At 42.7% G+C, this 27,305-nt stretch overlaps 2 protein-coding genes and 1 long non-coding RNA gene across 22 annotated transcripts; 2 read left to right on the top strand and 1 right to left on the bottom strand.

The window, feature by feature from the left end:
* Positions 1-369: 369 nt before the first annotated feature.
* On the bottom strand, positions 370-27,257 carry LOC107263991 (potassium voltage-gated channel protein eag). 9 transcript variants are annotated; one of them, XM_025081335.1, is made up of 15 exons: positions 25,525-27,257; positions 22,278-23,546; positions 16,732-16,832; positions 16,235-16,367; positions 15,378-15,389; positions 13,033-13,301; positions 12,643-12,942; positions 12,257-12,525; positions 11,653-11,960; positions 11,245-11,530; positions 10,780-11,143; positions 6,585-6,700; positions 5,918-6,034; positions 3,822-3,970; positions 370-3,387 (listed from the first exon to the last, which is right to left on the bottom strand). In XM_025081335.1, the coding sequence occupies exons 2-15, from the start codon at positions 22,354-22,356 to the stop codon at positions 2,342-2,344; spliced, it is 3,549 nt and encodes a 1,182-aa protein (XP_024937103.1). In that variant the 5' UTR covers positions 22,357-23,546; positions 25,525-27,257; the 3' UTR covers positions 370-2,341. The 9 variants fall into 9 exon arrangements, with proteins under 9 accessions (XP_024937103.1, XP_024937105.1, XP_024937107.1 ...); XM_025081337.1 differs by having other exon boundaries at positions 11,653-11,918; XM_025081339.1 differs by having other exon boundaries at positions 11,653-11,918; positions 12,272-12,525.
* Positions 7,252-10,697, top strand: LOC107263992 (TLD domain-containing protein 1). Of its 4 annotated transcripts, none has more exons than XM_015731789.2 (2): positions 7,252-7,406; positions 8,432-10,697. In XM_015731789.2, exons 1-2 carry the CDS (start codon positions 7,356-7,358, stop codon positions 9,761-9,763), a joined length of 1,383 nt encoding a protein of 460 aa, XP_015587275.1. In that variant the 5' UTR covers positions 7,252-7,355; the 3' UTR covers positions 9,764-10,697. The 4 variants fall into 4 exon arrangements, with proteins under 4 accessions (XP_015587275.1, XP_024937110.1, XP_015587276.1 ...); XM_025081342.1 differs by lacking the exon at positions 7,252-7,406 and adding an exon at positions 7,488-7,645; XM_015731790.2 differs by lacking the exon at positions 7,252-7,406 and adding an exon at positions 7,496-7,895.
* On the top strand, positions 16,766-25,513 carry LOC107263999. 9 transcript variants are annotated; one of them, XR_003058623.1, is made up of 7 exons: positions 16,766-16,873; positions 16,950-17,593; positions 21,354-21,442; positions 23,754-23,933; positions 24,178-24,359; positions 24,461-24,876; positions 24,945-25,513. It is a non-coding gene; the product is annotated as an uncharacterized LOC107263999 (long non-coding RNA). The 9 variants fall into 9 exon arrangements; XR_003058631.1 differs by having other exon boundaries at positions 24,082-24,359; XR_003058626.1 differs by having other exon boundaries at positions 23,744-23,933.
* Positions 27,258-27,305: the final 48 nt, after the last annotated feature.

Here is a 27,305-nt window from a genome sequence, read left to right as displayed (position 1 = left end):
TTCGGGAGGCACCACTGATCACGAAAATGACCTTCCTTTTGTCCGGAAGTTCATAGTTTTTAAATGGGAGCAGGTCAAAGACGACCAATCAGAACGAGGCGTCAAGAGAAACGTAGGCACCTACGAACACTTGAGTTTTCTTCCCTGGCTTTTGTTTCTCGGTAACTTGTTTCTTGTTTCCAATAGGCATGTCTTCGGCTGACGTCATCCTGCCCGAAGCCACCGAGAAACAAAAGCGAGGGAAGAAAACTCAGAGTTCGCAGGTGCCTACGTTTCTCTTGAAGCCTCCCTCTGATTGGTCAACTTTGACCTGCTCCCATTTAAAAACTATGACCTTCCGGACAAAAGGAAGGTCATTTTCGTGATCAGTGGTGCCTCCCGAACACCACCATACCCCGTTGGTCAGGTAATTTTGGGACACCCTGTATATTGATTCTGTCTGCCTTTCTTTCTCTTTCCGTGCTCCAAAAAAAAGATACTCACAACCGAACCACGAACGATCCATCCTCGTTAATCGTGAACTATATAATCCTTCGGAATAATTTTGTTTTATCGTATATAATTATATTATGTATATATGTATATATATCTAATATTGCTATGTTTGGCTCCCGTATGTGCCTGTATGAGTACGCGGGCTTAGGTCCTTTTCTTGCGTGACGAATCAAACCGCGCCTCGGAAAGTCACCGACTTCCGGCTCGGGCAGAATCGCGAAAAGCGTCCCCTGAGAATTTCAAGCGAAGAAAGAGGAAGATACGAGTAGAAGAAGAAGAAGAAAACAGTAATAAATAGGAACAGAAGCAATAGCAAGGACGTCGGAGTAAAATAATTAATGGCTAAAAATAAAAAAAGGACACGTGACGAGACGCGGTTTTTTTTCGCGCTTCTTAAAATTTATATGCGATCCAGCCGGGAACGCTATTATCCTGACAAGAATATTCGGACCAATCAAATCGTTCTCTCTCTCTCTCTCTCTCTCTCTCTCTCTCTCTCTCTCTCTCTCTCTCTCTCTCTCTCTCTTGCACGCATTCACTCACTCGCACTCTCTCACACTCTCAGCCCATCCCCGGAATAGCGAACACAGCCAGAGTAACAATTCATTACCAAAAGTCTCCTAACTAGCCTATCGTTAATTAATTATAGACATACAGATCCACGAGGAGATCCGTTTTCTCCGAAGATAAGAATCCTTCCCTCTCTTTCTCTCATTATCTCACGTTCAATTTCGTATCTCGTTCGCTCGAGACATCCAATAGAAAAGACTTTTAAAAAGCACTCACTCGTACGAGCGAACGTCAGCCCACTGCTCAGTACCACCTTACTCGTCTCCATTCTTAATTTCCATAAAATTCATCTCCTCGCGTCTACCATACTCTTCGTATGAACCTTGACGTTTCACGTTCGCCAATTGAATCAACCTTTAAAACCAAGCGCGAGCGACGTCCGCTCGAACGTATACAACAAGCCTACCGCTCATTAATATATTAATAATTAAATTTTATTCCTCCTATTGCGTGTATTTATCTATTGATAAACGTAATATCGTATTATTCTTGTAATACTTCGATGTTTCGAAAAAGAAGCCGTCGCAAGCGATAAACGTGAATTTAATTGTTTTCTTTTTTGCGGCCATGCAAAAATGTGTTTCGTAGTTATACTGCGTGTTTACCCTTCCTCGTCGTCCCCCCCCCACCCTCCTCCAAATGTTCTCACGTATCCCTATCAAAATTGTTCACCTGTATATATTATCTGTATAGCGTTTCATTATTTTTTTTGTTTGTTTTTTACTTATAGATACGAGATCTCGCGCGAAGCCTATAGCGAAAATGCGATCGCGAACTTGCACGTTAATATTACTGCGAGTGCCCAAGGTCTGTCGCCTCAGGTTAAATCTTGATATAAAGTATCATTAGAAATTCGCGTTAAGCGAATTCCTCTGTATGCTTACGTTTATCGCGCACGAGGTATTTTCCTTTGGTGCCAGAGAAGGCGTTACTATGAATTTTAACACGGTTACCGATCGTCGTCGATCGCATGGTTCCACGTGACCTGGCGCACCCGGCTTGGATAATATTGTCCCTAGTAGGCACGCCGAAGACGAGCAACAAACCGTTATCACTCTGTCCAATTCGCCGAGGTGTCTTCATCGTGTGAGAGACCCCGTCGATCCTGATAATAGCACGTCCATGCTCTGATGATAGAATCTGGAGTCGCAGACGATGGATGATATTCGGACGGTCACAATCAATATGTACACACCCGGGTAAATTGAAGCAGGAACCCGAGTGATCAAACCGCGATGATGATTGGCGAATGAGATGATATCGCTTGAGCGAATTTTCATAAATACTCCCGTGGCCGAGGTGGAGGTCTCTTGCGTTCCAATCTCTCGGCTCTTTCGGTCCTCTCGGTCCTCTCGCTTCTGTCTCCGGCCAGATCGCGATCCTCGGTGCACTCGAGCATTTGGGTCGTTTCCGTCGGCTCGGTGGGACTGACCGGTTGGGTGACGAGGGGCGCGAGAGGCGCGGCACCCTTGTTGCGAGATTTACTTCTACGCTTCCGCAGGATGAGTGGTCCTAGGGCGTTACTTTCCTCCCTGGAGGTCGAGGCCTGAGTGAGCCTCTCCAGGAGTTCCTTGCTGACCTCCCGGGTGGGCTTGAAGTCGATGGAGCTGCCGCTTAGACGGTCCGGGTCCTTCGTCCTCTCGGGATGATGATGATGTTGCTCTTGGCTCTTGCTGAGACGCTCTGGTACCGCGGTGGATGTTTGCTCCCTGCTGGGATCCGCGGACGAGGACGTCGTCGCGACGGGGGTCGTCGAGCACGTGCTAACTGGAGTCTTTTGTTCCGCGCCACTTTTGTCCACTGTTTGCTGTTGCTGCGAAGACGTGGACACTGCTACCACGGCTGGTGGGATCCTTTGGGAAACCTGCGACGGTTGCTGCTGGGTTGGCGTCCCTGCCGTAGCCGGTGGACTAGCCGCCGGTAGCCGACCTATGAGATTCTGTAGCATATCTTCGATCTTGGCTAAGCGCTGATTCACACGCTGCACCTCGAGCTTCAGGTCGACCTTAACCTCGAGAACCGCTGCGAGAATCTCGCGGTCGTGGCTGGGCTGAGAGATCAGACCGCCGTCGTAGCTCTCCAGCCGTCTCAAGGACAGCTGCTTAGAATCTACGCCGAGACTCGCTGGTTGCGTCGGATGAGGATCTTTGAGGTGATCGGCGTCACTGACTTCCTCTATAGTGCCGCCCAGTTTACCCAGCTTAGGGAAGACCTTGTTGGTTCCCGCGCTCGAAGTCGGTCTCGAGTCCCGGGCGCTCAGGGATCTCTTGAAGGTGTCAGTTCCGGTTCCGGTATCGCTACCAGAATCCAAACTGGAACTTCCTGAAAATTGGAAAAAAACGACCTTTAATAAAATCACTATAATCTCTTACTGATAACATAAAAAACTCATCAACCCCCTGAATCTTCTAGAAGCTTTCAAAATGGCCGACGTCGGACGGCAAAATACCAAAACCACAAGGGTACCCATTTCAAATGAAACAGATAAACCGCAGGACCAAGATAATCAAAAAGTTCCCAACACTAGGCACAGGAACCAAAATGGCCTGGAGCACAGTAGAATCTCGACTGTAACGGATGTGAAACGGCCTGACCTCACCTAATTGTTTCTAAAGTACCGTCACTGTATAATTCCGCTTGAACAAAGCTACAACGTCGACCTGTACCACGTACAAGGCATCACTGTACCAGAAACCAAGAGCAGTAACGTTACGGCTAATATCCCTGCCTGATGATTATATAACAGGATAACTCACCCAGAAGACGTCCCCATTTACTAGGCCGTGCCCGACCTGTACTGTTTTCATCAGCCGACGAGAGTTTCCTGGAGTGCGAGGACTCGGCATCCTTACCATCCTTCCCGTCCCCTTTCTCGACATCAGCAGCGTGCCTCTCCCGTCGAAATCTGTGTCGCGAAAACGCAAAAAAAAAAGAAAGCAGAAAAAGAGTCATTTAACGTACGTCGTATAATCAAACGAGTGAGTCGAGCGGGTGGCATACCGGGAAACCGATAATATATGTATATTTATATATATATATATATATATCTAGGCGGCAGTTCAATTAGAATAATAATAATAATAATAATAACAATAATAATATAACGATAAAGACATATATGCTTCGTGGATCTTTCGATAACCTCGAAATAGATTTTTTTCTCTTACGTATCGTTACAAAAATTCGCTACGAAAAGGCTATAGGGTACAGCTCCAGCGGTGTTCACGAGCAACCTACGAGGTGTGCCTACGGGACTAAAATATTTCTGTGATAAGACGGTAATGGCGATTGTCATACGGGAAGTCACGAGCGATAGCGAGCGAAGTGTTGGAGAATAAAAAGAAGGAAAATTTCTAAAATATATTACAGGTTTGTTTGTTAATCGTTTTACGGTCATTTTAAATTTCCCGCAATCGCGGGGAATCACCCTTCGCGCTAACAACCGGAGCAGCCTATTTCGATCGTTCGCTATCGCTGCAACATAATGGTAATACAATAATAGCACCACGCTTGGAAACTGTCAGGGACATCGATCCTTTATGGAGTAGCGCGATTCCAACTGCAATGCCATTCCAGGTACTCGTGGATAGTTTAACCAGTTTCCAACTGAATCGTACTGTTCGATCTTCAAGTAAGGGAATGACACGTTATAGCTGCTGCGCGTAAACCGTACGAGAATCCGAGTTTAAATTAGTACGTCGATCGAGAATTGAAGTTATCGTAAATTTCGTATACATAAGCGTCAATGAAAAAAATATATATATACACAAAAGACAAGCTAACGATAATTTCCCAACGTGCCGCCATTAGTGTAATTGATATATAAAAAATTTGATTGTAGGTGACAGAGAGAAATTTGAATCCTAGAGTGTGTCCGTTACATGCATACCGCGTTGCGTATAAAATTCAAAAGAGAGTCGAGCCCGACAGCCCGTCGGATGGAACGAAGGAAATGATAATATAAGATCGTAATCGAACATCAGTCAACTGTCAAAACGACAGCACAACACTGTCGATCACGATTCATATATAACACATGGATATACCTGGATACGGAATCTGGTATGGAATTATTATTATGGATTTGAGTGAAAAAACCGTAATATATATAGACGATCCTGGCACTTTGTATACTAGTATAATATTATAAAATAAATAAACATATGCACATAACCCTCTAAAGGCGTATATCTTACAGCACTCTAGCATTCGTAAAATTGCGGTGATCGTTAAAATGGCAAGTATATAGGTATAGTATATTATAGACGCAATGTGATACAGGCCGCCATACGGATTCGAGCCAGGGTCCCTGAATGGCCAATTAATTAATCGAATTAACGAAGGAATAGAAGGGTCCTCGAAAGGGGGTAATAAGGTGAGGCTTGAAATACTCGTAAGAGGGTTGCAGGCTTATCGGGGTCCTGGCGTCGTTCCGAGAGGCTTCGAGTAGCGTCGTATAGGTGAGAGAGAAGCATCGACTCGAGCCGTATTTTCATACGAGATGCGTATGCGGTGTATATAATAATATACGAAGGAAAAACGTAATGCGCTAAACACGAATGATGTCGCATAAGAGTATTTATAATAATAGCAATATGTGGTATTTATATATCGGGTGGTTACGGAGTAACATGAGCAAGAATAAGGATACGAATATGTTGGGTGTTCATATATGGAAGACGTTGTATGCGCATATAATACGTGTGATTTATATACGTATATGAGTATTTTATATATATAGTATGATATATATTTATATATGAATAAGAGTATCAATATATATATGTAGTACGTAGCAGAGATGGTAAAGAAATTAAAGGGAGAGAAATAAATACGTAAGAAATGAAATTGCCTAAAACTTGGCCAGGGCGGCAGGACGTTCACGGTGAGCTCCTCGTCGGAATCCTGTGTCTGCCGACTAGTCAGGGCTCTCGTCACGTGCGTCTGGGGTTCCCCGTCGGTCTTGAACCTTTTCGGACACAGCCAGCCAAGCAACGATCAACAGTCACATCAAGAAATTTCCTCACCATTTTAGCAGTACGTGCGCGTTACGTGGCCAAAGACATATTAGGTGGATCAAAGTGAGATAGAGGAAGGTAATGTGTCCAGGATGGATATGATAAGAGGAAGAGAGAGAGAGAGAAATAGTGGAGAGACAGTAGAGGATAGGAAATGAATATTGAAGGGTCGAGGGTAGGAATCTGGAGAACGGTTAGGGAGTAGAAATCTTGTCTGATCTCGAAACGTGTAAAATGCCGCACGAGAGAGATTTGACAAGATGAAGATCGACGAAGAGATATAAACAGGAGCAAGAATCAAACCGATTGAACTTCGTTTAGGTAGAGCCTGTGTAAGACAGAGCACTGGGGCAAGTGAATGAAGAAGGATTCATTCCCTTTTTTTTTATCCTGGTCCGTTTCTTAGCTCCTGGTCCCGGTAATCGGGACGATTAATTGAGATAATAAGATATAGCCCAGAGATTCTTTCCGTTCACGGGACCGACGCGGAATTGGCCCTACCTCGAGAAGATCTTCCGCACGAGATGATCCTGCGTCTGATCCAGCTGCGGCTCGTTTTTCCTTCTCTCAGCCAATTCCTTCTCACGTCGGACATCCGCCACCTTCCGGAAGATCAGCTGAAAGACAAAGGGACCATCTCTGTAGGCCTTGGCTTATATTAATGGAGTAAGGCGCGAGTCGCTCTCTCTGGAATTATTTACTTTAACGATCTTGGTTTTCTATAGCGAATCAAGGCTAGATAACTGTTCGATTTACAGCCTGGTACAATGGGTAATATCTTTAATGTAAACGGACAACGGCGCACAGCACGGTTTATTATTAGGCGTTATAATGGTTGTAACACTGGATGCTGCAGATATACGGGTCTTAAGTTAGACCACGAAACCTCATCAGTTTCGCATTCTGGAAAATTACTCGACAAGACAATTTTCCCTTATTTAATAGTCCCATTATAACCTTAGTTCATAAAGCTCACGCTAAAAACCCCAACCTCTCATGTACCCTCATCTGAACTTTAATGTCTTTGTTCAGCATGAACCGAGTGTTCTCTCAAATGATCTTCCAGTGGAATACTCTCTGATGGAATATCTAGCTGCCGGCCATTTCCTTACACGGTGTTCCTCGTTATGATGACTATCGTTTCGCCAGTTAAGATATTTCTAGATAGCATGAATACTTTTATCTATAACACATGTCACTATATTATATTCTCCTGGGAGCATCACGGAGCATCACTTATTCTCTGTTTTTATTCTTCAGTGAACAATAGTCATGAGATACCACTCTACGTACATATATAATTTCCCTTGGCAATGCATCATGGTAAGTAGATTCAGGTGTATGTATGTACATACATAACTTCGTACTAGCCTCGACCTTGGCCATATTTCTTTCGCTGTAGAAAATCTCTTATATTGTAATAATTTGATATTATAAAACATAATGGAAGTATCTCTAACAGGCGCACAGATATAAAACGGAGCTCTGCCTACGTTAAGTGGGAGATTTTGCGCAGCCGAGCATGCGCCGGGATGGTAGTCGATACAGAAATGGTATAGAAAGTAGTATCGTTCTTATAACCTCAAAATACATACATATTTTATTTATCGTGACGGACTGCATACGGCCCCGAACCAGAATCGGGCGCGCAGTATTCTATTAGAACCGAGATGAGTTACGCGATCTGTAAATATTAGTACTTTAAATGTTTAGTGTACGAATTTTTTTCGAAGCTCGCCGAGGTTTCGCGCGAGGCCGTGAACAAGTGTATGGATAGCAGCTCGACGATCTGGGTGTATTTCTCAACTAAAGGTCTGTCAGGATAACTTAACAAAGTTTTTACTTCGCGTAGCCTTATAGGATTCTGGACCGTTTCTATATTGGTTATCAGTTGGTTCTCAGACGTTAACGAGAGATTCCTACCGGGTATCCTGAACCGTCTACGACGGGAATTTGGTTATTGGTCGATTTTTAAATATTCTCGAGTGTGATTTAAATTCCTGTAACATTTAATTTACTGTTTCTCCTCTTTTGAGAAGGAAATTATACAGTGAGTCCTTCGGTTTTAATATGATAATTGAATTTTGTATCGTTTTTTTTTAGTGGAATAATTATGTTTGTGTGAATTATATAGTATTTTGTTATCACTTCCAGTTGCTTAACTAATCATTAACTAGGCCTGGATAGGGATATTGATAAGAGATATTATCTTTTCAATCAGTAATTCAGGTTTAGATTTAATATATTTGCCGAGTAATCTATCTCAATGAAAGTTATAAGAGCTACCAGAGTAGGAGCATTTAGGGAATTCAGTGGGGTGCATTAATTGTTGTACTTTCAATTTTCAGATGGGTCATGTTTCCAGCAGGTCTGCTTCCTCGGCGAATATTTTGTCTGCCGACGAGCTGACATTGGTTGAGAATCTTTTCAAATCCATGTCACGCAGTTCTGGGTCTATAAAACGTGAGGATATATTCAAACACTGGTCTACGCATCTGGATGATGTGCTTCTGCAATTTGTTGTACGATTTCTCTGCCATGAACCCGGGAAGAAAGTTTCTGCTATAAACGGGGAGAACTTTGGACGTCTGTATGTATTTGCTGTTCGTGGCAGTCCTGAAGAAAGGACCAACTTGGTATTCGATGGCTTCTCTGAGGAGGAACAGAAATTTGAAATGCCTACTGCCACGTTCCTTCAGTATATTCAAGCTACAATCAATTCATATTTGAGACTGCAAAAGAACTATGGAAACGCACACTACCTCTCATGGAGCAGCATTGGCTGCACCGTCAATACCAGAAGGATAGGAATGTGGTCTCGGTACCTTTGTGAAGATATTATAAAATATGGAGATGTATTGACTGTTGACCAAATTGAAAATTGGTTTGTGCAAGCAGCAACCTTCAAAAAGATTCAGTCACATACCTTCCAGTGCCTATTCCTGGCCTCTCAGAAGAAAGGAGACAAGAATATAGGAGCAAAAATGAATGAATTGAATCTGCTACCAATCTGTCATGGACTTGAGAACATTCCACACTTTCCAAGCATCTTGGGTCTTGGTGACGTTCTCTTTCTAAATCTAAATCTGCCTCACGAGCTTTGCAATGAGTGGAGATTCCTATTTTCGAGCCAAGTACACGGAGAGTCATTTTCCACAATGCTAGGAAGAATCTCGATGCAAGGATCTACTATCATTATACTTCAAGATACAGATGACCATGTATTTGGTGGATTTGCTTCAGACAGTTGGATGCTTGGTCCAAACTTTATTGGAAATCAATCCTGCTTCCTATTCAAGTTGGAGCCAAACATCCTAATATTCCCATCAACCGGTTACAACAATCACTATCAATACCTAAATCTTCATCAGCAAACTATGCCAAATGGACTACTAATGGGAGGTCAGCTGAACTACCCTGGGCTTTGGTTAGACTGTGAATACGGTACGGGAAAATCCAGTGTATCCTGCACAACTTTTCAAGGCTACGTGCAACTCAGTGGCAAGGAAAATTTTACATTAAAACATTGTGAAGTATGGGGCGTTGGACCTCTTCCAGAACCTGAAGAGGACGTCAGGGAATCCAAATCTATCCTGGACCAAGATCCTGCATCTAAAGTCATGCTTGAGCTAGCAGGTCGTAAAATGCATAGTGAAGGTTTACGAGAAAGAAAAGATTAATTATAAATTGTTCTCAGTCTTCTATAACGTAAATATCTATTTATTTACGATTCACCGAACATAGCAATTTTTTCGATGAATCAAGTAGGAATGTTATTCGAACTTTCATCAAATCTATGGAAGAAATTACTATCAAAATACTACTATCATATATTTCATTCGAACTTGACTGTTATTAATAAGACGTGTTAATTGAATCTTCATATCGAAAAAAAGAAAGAAAACGAAATATCTCGTTCGAATTTCGTAAACAGCGAATACTACTTTGGTAAATTAATTGAGGGCGTTTGCAATAAATAGTCGAAACGAATTATACAGATAAATCTTAACGTTATGTATCTAGATAATTTCTATTGACAGCTAAGTTATTTAATACTATAATCCTTCGTAAGAAGTTACCGATAACTCGGTATACAAATAACGGCCTGACATGTTAACCGAGACTTATCTCCTGTTGTGAATTTACTATAAAGAAACTTTATCTGGCTATATTGAGAATCGTGTATATTTTATCAATTTCACCATTGCCACTTATTATTTATAACGCATCGGCTAATCGACGTATCCGCCTGTAAAACAGGTGGTCATAGTGCCTGGTATTTCTAATTTTATAAATCTTTCCAAAAGCAACAATCTGCCTTTTGGACAGGATAAATAATCGTTTTCCTAACCGTTAGTATAAAATGACGTGTAGGACGTATCCTCATTATACAGTCTATCTTTTCCTATCCTCCCTTGCAGAGGACTGTACAGCCGCTACACTATAAATTATAATAAGTAACATAACCTCGCTATCAGTTATTTAAAGAATTTTGAATATAGAAAAATGTATAAACGACGAAACGTTAAAATATCTTTGAAGTGTACCAAAGTTAATCATATGGTTGTTAGAAGTACCGCAAGTCAAATAAATATTTCGTGAGTAAGAGTAATATTGATGCCAGAAATTATTCTTCCGTCCTTAACAGAATCAAGCTATGAATAACGTATGTCTAAATAGATATCAACGGACTCACCCGATGACGCAGATTGTATGTAAGAACGAGGTTCCTGGCGAACGAGTTCGCGAATGCCTGATAAAAGTCCAAAACTTCCAGAAGACGATCGCGCTTGATAGTATGAAGATCGCAATAGGTGAGAGCCCTGACGTTGGCAGCACTCTGTCCAATGGCAGAATCTTTCCAGAAGCTATCCCCAAAGACGTCACCCTTTCCGAGAATCGCGACGACCTCATCATCCTGAATAACTTCCAGACTTCCAGTGACGATGAAGCAGAGCGAGTCGATAGACTCTCCCGTGTGGTAAAGCAGATCCCCAGGTGCACTGTGGGACATGGTGAAATGCATGGCTAATGCACGTAAGCAACCGTCGGAAGCTAGTCTGTAACAATACAAAATATATATATAGAGTCAAAGGTCTTAAATATACATGAGTGTCTAATCCCAGCAGTATTTGACAGCAGGTTCTCAAGGATATCATACCTAAAGGCAGGATGTTCATTGAAGACCTTGCGATTCAGATGCACACAAATGTCAGCTTTCATATCCTTGGGACAGTAATTGAGGACTTTGTCGGTATCAAGACCCTTTGTCATGGCCCACGTGCTCACTACATAGTCCATGACACGTTCGCTCAAGGCCTTTGGAACTTCGTGAAGCTTCATGAACTCTCGTACGTTATTTAGCATGTCGTGATATTTGGCCGTAGCGGATGTCATTTGTTGGATGATGGTTGTGACATGGCCAAAAATGGTTGCATAAAGTAGCGCTTACATAGAGAAAAAAAAAAAAGAGTAACGCGTTAAGTACACGAGAAAACATGGAGTAAAATGAAATGCGAAGTATGGAAGATTTCAAAAGTTTTTAAATTGTACAAAGACATTCGTTTACCAGCAATGATCATCATGCAGATTGTGAAGATTTTCTCGTTATCCGTTTCAGCGGCGACGTTACCAAAACCCACGGAAGTCATACAGGTCATCGTGAAGTAAAGGGCAGTGACGTACATAGTGCGGCGAGATGGACCAGCTACCAATTCTGGGGCTGTACTAGCATTGGTCCACAAATAGCTGTACGGTGATTGAGTAACGTTCGCCAGTTTCCACAGCCAGGAATATTGAACCCCATTGTCGGCGTCAGACCTTCCTATGGAATACCTTAAACGAGGAACAGTCGGCCACGGGTTACGGTTGTTGATCCTTATCCGTGGTTCGAGGGATCGGTATAGGATCGATATTATTGACATAATTAATTTTCAATAAATCAAATGATATCATTCATCACTAACGACACTGGCAGTCGATTCGGATCTAATATGTTTCTGTAGTGTAAGTGTAAAGCGGAAGGCAGAGCCAAAGTTCACCAAAGAAATGTCCAAAGTGTATATACAATATATATAAAATTCAATGAACGTGACTGTGACCGAGGTAAATCATTGGCGCAGCCCTCTTTATACATATGTTACCTGAAATACGTGTACGCAGGGTGAAATCACCTTAATGTGACGTACCAAATACAGGCCAGCCAATGGGCGACTAGCATGTAGAAGCAGAGCAGAAGGATCAGCATGGCAGCGCCATACTCGAGATACCGATCCAATTTTCTAACGACTCTCCCGAGTCTGAGAAGTCTGACAACCTTCAGGGCGGAGAACAAGCTACCAATGCCATCCTCGTCGTGATCAAACGCATTGAAGACATCGTAAGGTAGGCAGCTCAGAAGATCGATAATAAACCAGGACTTGAGGTAATTCATTCTGATAACCTAAAAGAAAAAACTTTTAAATCTTCTCTTGCAAACATTGACATAAGCCAAAGTACATAACCTAAAATGAATAAATAAAAATTCATAACTGAAAAAAAAAAGAATTATATTTTCTACCTTAGGATCGGACACCACCTCACCGCCGGCACCGACAAAAGTCGTATGAAAATTGAGTACGATGTCAATAAAGAAAATGACATCGACTATGCTGTCAACCACCAACAGCGAAACGTCCTCGCTAGTCTTATTCTTAAAGGCGACGTTATACGGTACCATGATGGCCGTGTAGAACGTTAGACACAATATAATCCAATCCCAGATGGCCTTGAAGGCGCAATAATGCAGAAGAATATGAGGCGGCGTCTTTGGGGCCTCTTGTCTATATTGTGGCATTACATCTCCACTGAGTGACATCATCTGAACAGAAGAATTTCATATAAGAAACAGTCATATCGTTATCGATCCGATGTTACCGGTAAGATCCCATTTGAAAATGGCGCCACTCACGTGCGCCAGATGCGACTGTTTCGCAGTGGTAGGCAATGCGGAATCCTTCAGCGCCGGCAAATGGGAACTGAATTGCGAGACCAGCACGGATCTCGATCTCGTTACGGATCGGGCGAGTTTCGCGAACTTTGATAATCCACCCTTGCTGTCGTCCGCCTCTATTGGCTGTTTCAAGGCCGTGATGTCCCGGAAGGTTAACAGGAACAGGACCACCAGATCCCGTTCGTTCTTTATCGGTGCTATCTGTAGCAGCAGCCATAGCGGTGTCTCTACGGATACCAATTGGTATGAGGGAACGATGTCAATTTAAAAAAAAAAATCAAATGATAATTAGATATCGTAGAGTCGTCGTGCGATAACTTTAAACATTCATCAAAGGCATTATGATATATATATATAAATATAGGAGTAAATTTTGCTAAATTGTACCGGAGATTTGACAGCTGTCATTGCGATATACTTTTAGCAGTTTTAAATATTTGTGTAAGCCGATTCGACGATTTCGAGCGATCTGTATATCCATCCTTGTTTTACACGTATGACCGCGCATAAGACGGTCTCTCTCGCACTCACAGAAAGTATCGAAAATTTAAAAAATCCACGGTTTCTTCCTCGTCGAATCGACGACATCGAAAACTTGTCAACGGTCACTCGAAAGACTTCGACCACTGTCGCTCTTCGAATAACATTAAATTTTCATCCGCCAAGAAAAAATCCGTGACACTTGTCAAATCCAATTAGTCTCTCTGAGTGAAATAGTCCTATATTCATATTAATATGTGTAAGGTTGATCCAAATCTTGAATATGTTAACACCGTACGAGGGCTCCATATCCCACAGCAGGAAGATCTTCCCGAATGGCATCCTCCCACTTTGGGGAATATTGATATTCCGATAAATGTATACACACTGTATAAAATAATGCTACGCAAGAGCAAAACTAATAACGAGTATCGTGAACGAGAAAAGCTGTATGCAGATTGATATCGGCGCAATGGATATCACGATAACGGCTTCGTGCACCAGTCATCGATAATACCTGTAATTTATATATACATATATATCACTCTTTAACATTGGTAAATAGTGCCACGAATCCAGAGCGCCGACTCTCTCTCCTTATAATAGGAAGCATGCGTGTGCGCTAACAAACGTAAGGATTGTGAAACACAAAGAGAACCATAGATCGATGGTATTCATGTTACGTAAAAGGTGGCACGAGAGAGATAGAGATAGAGATAGGCAGACAAATAGAAAGAGAAAGAGAGAGAGAGAGAGAGATCCGAGCTACCTCCATTCTCACATACGTATGCATAAGTAGGTAATATTTACATATATTAAGAAAATTCTAGATATAGGGATAAGCCTAGTTCTAATTCAATATAAGGACAGGGACGAGTCTTTCACGTTACGGGACATATTTACAAGGATTTTTCTTTCATTTCTTACTTCGTTATCTAATCGAGCTACGACCCTTCGCAAATTACCCGCATCATAAAAAAAGAGGTCCAAAAAAATTTGCTAGTACCAAAGTTTCTCCTGGCAGCCCCAATGCATGTGGTTACCTACGGTATGTCATAACGTATATACGTACAGGCATGTACGGTACGTGAAGTTTATCCAGCAACGTTTAAAAATGTTTGATAACATTTTTCCTTTTTTTTTGGGCTATTTTTTGTCTCCAGCTAACCAGAACACCTCTAACTTCGCTTAATTGAACAACCTTGTATACCTGAGGGGTGGTTATATTCATACGTGTATATGGGAGAACATCGAATGGATATTGTCGGCACGTGTGGACGGAAAGGGAGTAGCAGTTTCAGGTACCGGGAGAGCGATAAGAGAGGGTGCAGGGGTTGCGGGGGGGAGTGGTAGAGGGTGCGGAGGTCGGAAAACAAGGAATGTGCAAAAGTCAAAAGTGCACGAGGGTGATGACGATGCTAATGGGAAAAGGGGGTGAATAAAAAAAAGACGTGTACCAAAGTTTCTGTGCGATAGCCAATTTAACGGTTAATTAAGTTTTTTTTAATTTTTCGGAATTTCAATTTTTCTTTTTTTTTTTACCAATTTACCCAAAGCGTCGCTATCGATGGAAATTGTTCATGCGTGGTGTCTGGTCGTCATTGGGGAGCTGTAAAGGGGGCTAGAGGGTAGGGGCCTAACGTGGCATTACGGAATCGTGTTAACTTTACGTTTTGTTGATAATGTACATTGCGTTGTTCTTTAATCTCGTTGCTCGTGTATATCAGTATTATAAGTGTCTGTTTACGTAGGAGAGAAATGCGAGCGAGGTGTGTGACTTACAGGCTTTTTGCGAGTGCTCTTTTGAGAAGTGCTAGACATACCTCGTGGGGTACCTTTAAACAGAAGGACCTCCATTATTTAATTTCAGGTATGTGAGTCAAGATCGATTTTTGGGGAAGAACGAAGAAAAAAGGAGAAAAAAAAATGTAATAAGACATCGGGGCATCGTGGGACGGTAAGAGAAAAATATATTTTGTAAATAAATAACGATAAACGAAGGAAATTATTCGCGGTGGCACATAACTCGATTCTACGTTGGTACGTGATAAATTTTTTCTCTGTAAAAAAAGAAAAAAAAAATTACGATTCCTCTCTGCCTACGATTGCTGTTACCGTGAATTCGTATTTCGAAATTCTTTCCGTACTCTCTATCCCTTTTTTTTATTATCGCACCTGTGACGTGTGCGACAAGTTCGATATGATTTTTCGTCGTTATCTCGGCTGATGAATCGATTTTAAATGTCCTGATGCGAATGCGAATGAATAATGACGATAAAAGAGAAGAGAGTCAAAATCAGACTCGTATACGAGTGTATCTGTATGATTTGAGATAAAGCCGATGGCAGCGATTGATTTCGTTTTTGATATTCATTTTTTTTTTTTTTAATATACGCATGTTTACGGATACTCGTTTCCGTGAGACCACGAACGTGCGTGATGCTCACACAAAATAACTTCTTTTCATGCATACGTAACGAAAATAATAAACAGATCAAGTACCCCGGTCAGCTGGGTATTTCGTGAAATTAGCGATCATTCCTCACTTTCGATTTAATATGAGAAAAGACAATATACTCAGTGTCGTATAAGTGAGCACACGTGAAATATGATCGCCTGACACGTCAACGAGAAACCGTAACGATAACACTTGAAAACTTTTCGCTTATTGGAAACTTACTGTTCTTCTTGTAGAGGAGGATCTCAAATTGATCGTGGATATGACCCTCGAGACATTCCTCGATCCTAGATATCGTCTCCTTGTCGGTCAGTTCACCGTACATGAATCCGCAGCGACATGACTTCTGCATCACCTGAGTGAAGCAGACGACGGAACGGAATGACAACTCGAACGAATCGATTATCGTCACTTTCGATATTCGACTTTAATCTCGAAAGTGTAAGAGGCTATCGCATATCGTAGATAAAATTAGAATTTTCATACTTGTGAACACTCCTTGTTAAATATGTCAACAATAAATCTATCTGCCAATAGGAAATCTCGTTAGCCGTTATAGCGCGACCTGTGAACTGAGCTTAACGCCATATACAATTCTCGACATACTTTTTCCTTCTGTTTCTCGCCGCTGTGTGCGCGCCAATACGTCACGATTTAACATTTCAGGATATCTACGTACATTCATATATACCATATACACATGTATATATACAACGTACCTCGGCCCGATTGTAGCCGGAAATCTTGCAGAAGCTCTCGTTGCAGTAGACAATGGGATAGTCGACGATTTGCGCGTTGGCCAGCAGGAAACTGCTGTCGGCTGCAAGGAAAGAAGAAACGTATGAGAGACAAAGATAAAGAGTAAGTACAATAAATAAGAGATACCGAAACCGGGAGAAAGATCGATCGAAGAAATTCTTTTTTTATAACCTTCGAGAATAACCAAGAGAAAATGCAAGACACGAGCAGCCGCCATTGATTTAATTGCATAATATATATATATATATATATATATATATATATACAGACACACCGAACCTACTTGCCAAGCAACACCAGTCGAAATTTAATTCCCTAGTGAAATTCGCGACTCGGTCATGAACAGTAAAGAGTGAGTGAATGAGAAAAGAGAAAAAAATGTAATGAGAATAGAAGAAAACGCAAAAGCTATATACATATATACGTATAAAATCGTATGGAGTATTTTCAAGGAGCGATCTTCCCGCGCAATTTGGCAGCTTCATAAAAGTCCAAGTACTTCGGCAGGGTTACCGCAGAACTTGTCGGCCATTGTGGTACGGCAAAACACAGCCTCGCGAACCTACAAACTGCACGAACTCATTTCAAGGGACAAGGGTAATCAGAGTTTCTAGGTAAAAGCGCCACGGTACGCGGAACCGAAGCTCGAGGAAGTAAATATCTAGGAAAGAAAAAGCAAGATGGCGTCGCTCGCTCTGTTATGCCAATGAATACCCAAAGGGGTTCTGGTACCCCGTTAAAACTGGACACAATGAAGTCTTTGGTGATCGGATGTCCTTTCAACGGGACGAGCGTTACTGCATTCATCGCCTAGAGTACTAGGTAACGTATATAAACATATGTATATTGTTTAAGGTATACCGTATATACAAAATACTGCATAGTTAAGGCCTGTTGTAACAAGGAGGTACTTTTGATCGAGTATCCACTCAAAACCTCTCTACTTGTTGAACGCCATTGAACGGCTGCCGTGGTTCGGAGTCTCGAACATTACATGCATAGATATGTACAGTGGGATCAATGGAGCCGCAATAAGTTAAGGTGGCCCTTGCGTCGTTATACACGCAGTGTACACGAATGCCAAATGTGTAAACAATGTCCAGATGCAGATTCTTGGGAGTGTAGATATAGATAGATATAGAGCAGGGCCACAGGCTGAAGATGTGTGCCAGCGCATACGTGAACGTGCGTATATACCTATAGGTAAGTCCACGCGTACAGAAGACGGGAGGTTTTAATGGACTTTTCTACTTAGAGGCCAATAAAGTGCCACGAACCTCCAGAACATCTTTCCCCTTTCAAGTGAAAGCCTTAACCCTCCTTTCACTAGTAAGTAAAGGGTACTTACGAATAACTGAACTGCCTATATGTAGGTGTATATATATATATAGAGAGAGAAATTTCTTTATAATGATTCATTAGGTAACACTTCCTGGACACGTAAGGACGCTAATTTATTGTGTCAGTTTGCGAGTAAAGGAGGTTAGGATTTTTAGGGACCGTCGGGTATGGGATAAGCTAGTGATTTTTGAGGTGAATTATTTAGGTGATTGTTCCTCGATGATTTGGAGCTAGGTTGTAAGTCGTAAGAAAAAAATTCCTAAAGGTAGCGATAAGTACGGGAAGACCTTTTTCAAAGGCTCGTAACGAGAACTCAGAGCGAAGTCCCTGAGTCGATCAGATCAAAGATCACTCAAGTGAGTTAGAACTTGCACACCTCCGAGGTCTCGGCGTAGGTGGTTTAGGGTCAGACCCGATATGCGCTCTCGGTAAGTAAGGTCAGGCTACCCGGCTTTAGCTTAATCTTGATTCACACGCGAGAAACTTGCTAGTCGTGTTGGATCGCGAGCGACGGGTCAAGGTGCACCAGCCAGTAGTTACACGCACCCTACGCCAAGGAATATAGCCGGACCGTGAAACTCTGCGGTTTTAGGTTATACCTCCACGCGACTTGGAAACAACTTTCGATGTGATTATCCACTGAGAAACTTGACTAGAATGTCCCTGGACGTAAAAGAAGGTCCGCTTGGGGATGTATTTGAAAAATGTTAAAAAAATTCTTTAAAACTGTCTCGACCTTATTTGCGATTCTTGTACGAGCTGCGAATAAAATGAGGAAGTTTCTTCGAGAAATTTCAAGTGGATATCTTGTTATTGGCGAAGAAATAGAAAAGAAGAACAGCCATACGTTTTAGTCCGGTGTCAAAGGACGGAGAGAAAGTATCAAGCTGGGCGACGCTGATGAAGGCAATGTAGTTGGGAATCGCGAGGAAGAGGGTAAAGGCAAGGGGCAGGGGTACCTAACTCGAAAAACTTTGACACGCGAACTTTAAAGATTTTTTCTCGAAGGTTTCTGGATTTTATCTCGCTCGACACGCACCGTTTGCTGTGTCCCCTCGGGAAAATCTTTTCTTATATCATAAATACATGTTTCGGGTATAAAGCTGCTTATTAAGTTCGGCGTGGCTGAGCCGAACTCGAAATCACCAAGTCATTCCTTGCGCACGACCGTACAGTCGTACGTATACTACATCTCCTTATGTCAAACCTTCGGGAAATTATTATAATGCTAATTTATCGCTAAAACGTAGATTGCGTGCCGGTTTTCTCTCGTGTAACGTGCGCCCGATTTACGAGGGCACCTTCCTTCTCTTCGACCCGGGGCAAAAGGTTCCAGTCGGGTTCGAGGCCATGTCGACGTTGATCGTTTGACTCGCGCCCGTCGGGCTTTCCTACTCGCGGAAAATAAAATCATCGATCGCAAACCTAGTAGAGTAGCGAACCCTCCGCTCGCCCCTTCTTTCTCCGCCCCTGAGCCGCAAATGGGAACAGCGACTTGGCGAGTAGGAATCGATGCCAATCGGACGCTTCACATTTGCCATTGCCGAGCGGAATGCCGTTTTGAAGAAAAAGATACTTTCTTAGTAGCGACTCTAATTGCTAACGAAAATGTTGATCGGCATTGATAAAAAAAAAATTTCTAAATACCCATATCGAATTTGAGCGTTCGGTATATCGTCCGTGAAACGCATGGAAGATGCGTCACCAGATCGCGTTTCCAGAATGGGAGTGATATACGGATTAATAGTAGATGAAAGTTCGACAGGTTGGTCAGCCTGGCCTTTAAGGAAATATATGTCAAGCTTGTATGCGATTAAACGTCAGTGCAAAAGTAGAAATCGATTGGTCGTTGTCTGAGACATTGGGGACGTAGAAATGAAAAATAGGACGCGTGCATTTTTTTTTATTTCAAAAATGATACGGAGGGATGCTGCATGGCTATTGCATATACATAAGGGATGATACTTCCATATTTGACAGGTGATTGATCGATTGATGAAAATTGATAATGATCATTTTCGCAGTCGGTTCATAATATTCGACTCCATTACAGACGCGTTTTGATCCCTTGTCAAACAGGGTGTGGGTAATGAATTTGCTCGAAGTAAAATCTAAATTAACGATAAAAGCGCGACTCTTGGCGGGTTCTAAAAATAGTCCAGGCAGTGGAAAGAAAGAGGTGAGGAGTAAAACGAAGTGGATGAAAGAGGGCAGGGGGGGAGGTAGTCGATGACGTTGCGATGCCGGTGCCGACGCCAGGCGGTTGCTGCTGGGTGAAGTTGCTTCTAGAGATGGAAGTGATGGTGGGAAGCACGTGAATAAGAGACGAGAGGTATGAAAATAACGGGAGTAGGGTCGGTTAAAAAAATGAGAGGTTAAACAAATTTTTGAGGATTTGAGTAAAGTTTGCATTATAGAACGTACAACGTTCACCCCCATATAACACGAGGTTGACCCCCATGCTCCGTAGATTTGACCCAATGACCCAACGGACACGCCCGAATCATCACGGAAACAGCCGACCGAGAGTACCCCTACGCTATCTCGCTCCGGTCTCAGCCAGACTCGAGTCTGATCGAAAATACAACCCCCTGCTACTAACCCTTCCTACAAGCGAACCTAACCTCACAGCCTTGCAACCCTTTCGATATGTTATAACCTCTCTTCGCTATGCAAAGGGTTCGGAAATTCCTTACTCCCATAGTCGTGACCCACCTTCTCCTTTATCTTACGCGGAAACCCACCCCTCAACTGTGCTTATACCTTTTTCAAGGCTAACTACCCTATCCGAGCGAAGATAAGGCGTATTCTCGTTAGAATTCATTTTGGATGCAACCAAGAGCCCAAGGTACGCACTATAGTAAGGATGTTTTATAAAGTTCCGATTTGGGTAACAATTCATCTCCTATAGGCAAAAGCTGCAACCTCAGAGACTGTACAGAGGTAATAGTTGTGACACTTTTTTTTTCTTATCATTATCCTACACTGTATGCAGAATAGGAAGAATTGCTGATTGTACCGGTGAGAGAGTAAGTGGTGGTGAAATCGTGGTGGTGATCTCAAAAAAAAAGAAGGGTGGAACAATGCAGGGGTAACAAGCGTCGCGTGGCGTCGTGTTCCAAACTTCTTCGTGCTAGTTACGAAAGGCACTGAAATATTTCTAAGGCATCAATAATACCCAGACTGTGCGATTCCACGTAATATATATATATATATATATTCTTTCTTTTTCATGTTGCAGTCAAGGGTGCCAACCACTGAGGTATAAAACAAAAATCGGGAACGATCGTATAGAGGTGGTAGCGACCCCCGACGAGATAACGTTTCCTAGTAGGTCATAATTCTGGACTATCACAGCTTTTCTTTTTCTCCTGGTACCCTGAACGAGAGAGGCACTTTCTCGCTTGACACAAAATTCCCATTCTCTCCTTCTGTCTCTGGCTTTTCTCTCTCTCTCTCTCTCTCTCTCTCTCTCTCTCTCTCTCGCTCTCCCTGTTAATTTTTTTTCCACTCTCTCTCCCTCCTTACTCTACACAGCGTTGGCCGACTCATTTGTGCCATATGAGATATAGATATAGTGTCATCGTAAAAAAAAAATCCTTCCAGATATAGCTGGCCTGGCCACTCCACTGATAAGAGCGCAAGACGCAATGTCCGAATCTTGTAGAATTTTTTGTATAGGGTAAATCTGGCTTTTCACATTTTAAGGATCGATCCCAAAATATTTCACGCCGCCGTCGTTGGACGCAGGATTTAACGCGGAATTCAAGTATCCTTGAGATCAGAGACAATAAAGTGCAGCTTTATACTCATCCTAGGATGAAAGAACCAGAGGTGTCCTCGAGGAAGCTTATATAGAGGCATTTGGCTACGGACATGGTCCAACGTGTTCATCTAGGGTATATCTACGAGTCCTTGAGTGACAAAGACATTTTCGTATCTCCGAGTCCAAGTCCGAGTCAAGTTGGACGAGCGAAGTGGTACATAAAAAAAAAATTTTTTTTAAGGGTTAATGAGTAAACGAAAAATTGGTTGTTTCCGGTAAAGCAAGGTTTACTGGTTGACAATGGTAGGTTCTAATTTCTAGCCTGATTAGACGCCACACCGCCGCTGGCCTTCTTACCAGTAATATTAGATAGAACGTATTTCTAAGGGTTCTACTCACGTTGGCTACTGCTTCTGCGGATGATGTTCTCCAGGAACGTATTTTGAGGGGCTACTAGGCCCCTACGACCCCCTGGCATCCTTTCTCCGTTAAATCAGCGTCCTTGCTCGCTGCGGCTCAGGGCCTTTGCAAGCCAGAGGCGCGACTCTCATGATCATCAGTAAAATCGCGTCTCATGTCCAGTAGGGGTAAAATTTAAAAAAAAATTATTTTTCAATCCACCCCTAACCACAGTGCACTCGGTATACTAATTTACAATCTCAAGCAGGCCACGCACTTGTTAAACACAGCATCCAAGGATCTCGAGGAGTCCCCTCGTAGTCGTCAAGATCACCCAGTACCTTTGTCACCCCAGACGAAAGGTCCTGGACCAAGATTTTCTTGGGGATCAATGAAAAAAAAAATATTTTTCTCAGCGTCCCGACACCAAGCAGACCTGATCCAGGATCAGGTAGAAATTCATAAAAGGGTCCATGAGAAACAGACTCGTCCCAGGAAATCACGCAGAGACCTTGCTACTTGTATATTCGGTCTCTCCTAAGGTCTCATCTCCATTTTCAATTTGATCTCGTCTCTTCTCTCGGTCCAGGATTCTGGTTCCCTTCGAAATTGTATTACCGACCTTGACCTTTGACCTTCCGGCCCTTAGTATCGCTTTCTCCTCGGCACTAAACACAGGTACACATACGCACTAAACACTTGCCCTCAGCAACACGGTGTTTCGTCACCTGAACGTTTTCCTTATGTGGATCATCATAAGATCGTTCATCGGCAAGTTCTCCGGCAACGAGTATCCGGTCACTACTCGTCTGCCAGTTGTATACGGAAGGATCAGCCTCGCGTGGACGCCGTCTATGATGACGAGGACGACGATGACGACGTCGAAAACGACGAGGAGGACGATCACTCCCTTTTTATGACGATCTTGGATTTCTTCCCTATGTACAACATCGCTGGTACCTGGTCCACGAAATCGGCATGTCCTTAGGGCCATCTGTCGATGGTATCTACCCGCAGTCCTTCCACGAGGTCGCGATTTCTTGACGATGTGCTCCTCTCCTCGCTGTTCTTCTCCACATCCTCGGCGTCCTCCTCCTCTGTACCGGTACCCAACATAGCTCAAGATCAGGCTCCAATTTCACATCTTATTATCACTTCAAGAAGTTCCTTCCGCTTCCGGACTGTCGTCCGTTTCAATTGATTGGGATGATTTGAGTTTTTTTATTTCCAAGCCCAACCTTGTATATCCTGGTCGAGGATACTGCTTACCTGTGAATGAAATTAATTGTCAGAGACTACTTGGATATGCTTATAAATATTTCACAGCCATTATGATCAGGTCAAAGAGCTTTTTTAATTATGAACAGGGGGTTTGAGTCTGAACTTATAAACGTGTGAGATTCAATATTATTTTTATACTAAAAGGTCACTTGGTCCGATGAAGTCTTTTATCATTATTAATCCAGTGTTTTCTAGGGATACGAAGTGCCAGGTAAAAATACACCATAGAAACAACCATCCTGGATCCCAGTTGTTGATTGACATTCTCACTACAGTGGCCCGACTCGACGGTCTTATGGACAGCAACAAAAGGATGAACTGAAACAAAGCCGCAGTTTTGATTGTTTCCAAACTCCTGGAAGAATTACAACTTGGGTAGGTACACAAGCCGCGAAACTGCAGAATCAGTGAGTCGAACTCGAAACCTATCTGAACCTCTGACCTGTACGTGTTTGGATGTAGCGACCATCGATATTTTTTCCCATACACTAGAGTACAATATTAATTCCACCCCACAATGTAGATAGGATAAACGGATGACGTTGTAAAAGGACACTTGGGATCCAGCTTAAAAAAAAACTGATCTCACATCATGTCTTCTTTCTTGCCGCTTATACAGGAGTGGACGCTTTCAGTGGGTTGGATCTTAGGGATATCGGACTTAATCGAAGGCAATTCGAGGGAGGACGTCAAACGTTAAATGATGAACGTGAAAGAAATAACCTGGCAGCCTGTTGCGGGGGTTCAGTCATTTCAAAAGACAGCCTCAAGTCGATGAGAAAGAAGCTACTTCGTATAAAGGTGGGTCAAATCGTCTATTTCACCTTGACTGATCGAGAATGTAGACCGACGTGTGGATGATGTCGCCTGTTAAGAAATATCAAACCTTTTCATCCCCTTAGCGCTATTTGAGGATCGTGATACCTTGGAGATGAGATAACGACCGACTACCGGTGATAAGAGACCAGAAAAGGAACCCGAAGATAGGTACCTGCACAAGGTTGCTAATCACGAAGTGGAAGTTGGATGACGTCGAGGAAGGGCAAAGTCCCCGGAAAGAGGTTACCCCGTTTCCTGGCTGGTGTCACGCCCTGGCCTTAACGACACTTCACTACGTAGAGACCCGTTTGCTTTTACCAGGGTGGGGTTTTTGGCACGCTACTTCACTTCTGACAGTTTCTTTATTTTTTATTTATCTTTTTCTTTTCGTTCTCTCTATTCTCTTCCTCTAATCGATCCTCCACGGCTCGCACTGGTTGACACCTTCTACGAGAGCAACGTGATCGTTTACGTATTTCAGTATATATTTTGTGTACACGTATGTATATATCACTCACGCACTTTTTACTTCACTGGAAAATACTTAATATATAATGAAAATTCCAGGTTACTCGAGAACACCAGTCTCATCCCGAGTCCCCTAGGACACATTTCCTGGTGCGCGACGAAGACGTCCTTCGCGTCGAGGGTATTCCAGCGTTCCTGACAATTTCATAGTATTCGTGAATACGACGTGGCCTGATACGAAGAGTCTGATAACACCGCCGAAGGACTCATAAATAAGAATTTGATACCAGACTGTACTACTGATTACGTAGAAGAACAGGGGTAAACTTGGAGTACAGGAATTCCCAGAGGGTGGCACGTGCTATAAAAAAAAGGCAACCATGTACATCCATACATTATACGTCCAAGCACACCGTGACCCCTTCTATAATTTATTCATAGACAGTCTGATTGAACTCTTTCATCTCAGGTGAAATGGCCATCCCTTTGATAACACCAAAATCATTCCAGCCACCCACCCTTCCCTAGTATCCCTCAAGTATTCCAGTATCCTTCAAGACTCCCATACGCAGAGGGTATCGCGCAGCAGCGATAAACTGTACGATTTCACGAAATTCTTGACGCATCCTCAAATTATACCTGGTGTCAAATAAATAAAATATATAAATCCCCATCGTACCGGAGACAATTCCAAACGAGTGTATCCTATCCAAGGAAAGTTCGCGTAGCAGCAGCAGCAGACGAATTAAAGTAACTCCAGCACCGTGGGTTGTGCGGCATGGTAGCGCCTTGATGAATATGAAAACTCGTGCTCCGCCAAGGACGATACCCGTGAATATGCAGTTGGATTATTATCGATGAATAGCAATCGAATATAAATCCAGTTGCAGCCGTTTTGTATCGAGCGTACGGGTACCACGTTAACAACTGTTCAAAGGCTTGTTCGTGGTAACGAGAGAGAGAGAGAGAGCAGCAGCCCCTACTTGGAGGGTGACCGAGTAGCGACTGGCTCAGTGGCGCTGAATACAACCCTTACGGGATGACGTAGAGACGGACGGACAAGCAGAAAGGAAGGTAGCAGGGTCGATCGAAGACATGAGGGAGGGCGCCACCTCTCCGGCAACCCCGTTTTACAAATACCCCAAAAGCTCTGGAGTTGCTTTGCTCTGTGTTCCTCTCTCTCTCTCTTTCTCTCTTTAACCGTCTCGGATATATCCTACTCTCTCGTATTCAGGCAGTCTGCGTATAGGGCGCTGCGTACTATATAGAAAACAAAACCTCTGTACTCTCTTGACGAGTGGCCGATATTACTTTATGCCTCTATAGTTTGGCTCCTACCGATATGTCCTCCAACTGTATTCTCTGTATGCCAAGAGAGTTTACTGCGATACACGTAACTGTGTGACTAAGGCTGGTTCTGTGATTGATCAAACAGTCGGTAAATATGTGTGTCGACAGGCATTTTTACCAGCTCGTATCATTGAGATCCTGGACCGATATCTAGTGCCAGCTGATTACTGGAGTACCTATGTATGTCACTATACTTTCGTACTCGAAGCATATGTGGACGTATACGTGTATAGATGAAGAAAAATAGAGGGAACGTATGTTGCGTAACGTTACTTATCTTAATTATGGGATGGATTTTACATACGTGCTTCTTTAGGAGGATACATCCTTTTATCGGGTACTCTGTGCACTTATTGCTGTGGTTAATGCCGCTACGGTACTGTGCACCAGTTTATTGATACAAGTGATGGTATGTATATTTACATATATATAAGTAATTATACCTATATAACGTATAGTTTACGCTAGTGCATTTCGAAGAATTAGACTTGGGATAAGTCACTTTCATTAAGTTTATCGATATGGAATTCGGAGGACTTTTAAAAGTTTGCTACGTTGCATTTTTGGGAGCACGACAAAGTCCTGTTTCTTCTGGCGAACTGAAAGCTGAATGTAATTTTAGGTTGCGCATTGCGTTAAAAATAATTTAAAATATTTATTACGGTTACTAGCGGCAAGTAATTAGCTCTTATATACGTACACAGGGCAATCCAGCTGGAAGGCATTTCATTCGATATTGTGGAAGAATCAAGCCTTTTAATGTTCATTGGTCAATTTGAAGGTACAGTACAAATATATGATTTCAAAGTTGAGCGTCTGATTTGTATATGGAATGATAACCACTGTGGCATTCATCAGTGGTTATCCGTGGTAAGTTGGAAAGGTGGGTTGATTTGATGTGACTGTCGTCGAATGTTAGTGCGTAGTGGTGATTGAGAACAAGCGCCTGAAAGACGGTTATGCGTAGTCAAAACAATGGCACAGACGGCTGTCAAATCCTAGCCCAGTAGATACCTTCTAGCTGGATAGAACTGTATACGAACGGAGAAGTATAGTTTCGTACGTCGTATAATATATAATTCTCAACACGGTCTCTGCTTCTGGAAACGG

The sequence above is a fragment of the Cephus cinctus genome, unplaced genomic scaffold, assembly GCF_000341935.2.
Source record: "Cephus cinctus unplaced genomic scaffold, Ccin1 Ccin1_scaffold0168, whole genome shotgun sequence".
Classification (NCBI taxonomy): Eukaryota; Metazoa; Arthropoda; class Insecta; order Hymenoptera; family Cephidae; genus Cephus; species Cephus cinctus.
Note: the sequence above shows the minus strand (reverse complement) of the source record. Positions and strands in the feature narration are given on the sequence as shown.

Bases quoted from the DNA above. Each gene is read 5' to 3' on its own strand.
- LOC107263992 (XM_015731789.2), top strand. From the start codon at position 7,356: ATGAGATACCACTCTACGTACATATATAATTTCCCTTGGCAATGCATC. The intron at 7,407-8,431 runs GTAAGTAGATTC...TTCAATTTTCAG, and splicing joins TCCCTTGGCAATGCATCATG to ATGGGTCATGTTTCCAGCAG.
- LOC107263991 (XM_025081335.1), bottom strand. From the start codon at position 22,356: ATGCCAGGGGGTCGTAGGGGCCTAGTAGCCCCTCAAAATACGTTCCTG. The intron at 12,943-13,032 runs GTGAGTGGCGCC...TCTTCTGTTCAG, and splicing joins AACAGTCGCATCTGGCGCAC to ATGATGTCACTCAGTGGAGA. The intron at 11,531-11,652 runs GTAAACGAATGT...TCTCTATGTAAG, and splicing joins CTGCATGATGATCATTGCTG to CGCTACTTTATGCAACCATT.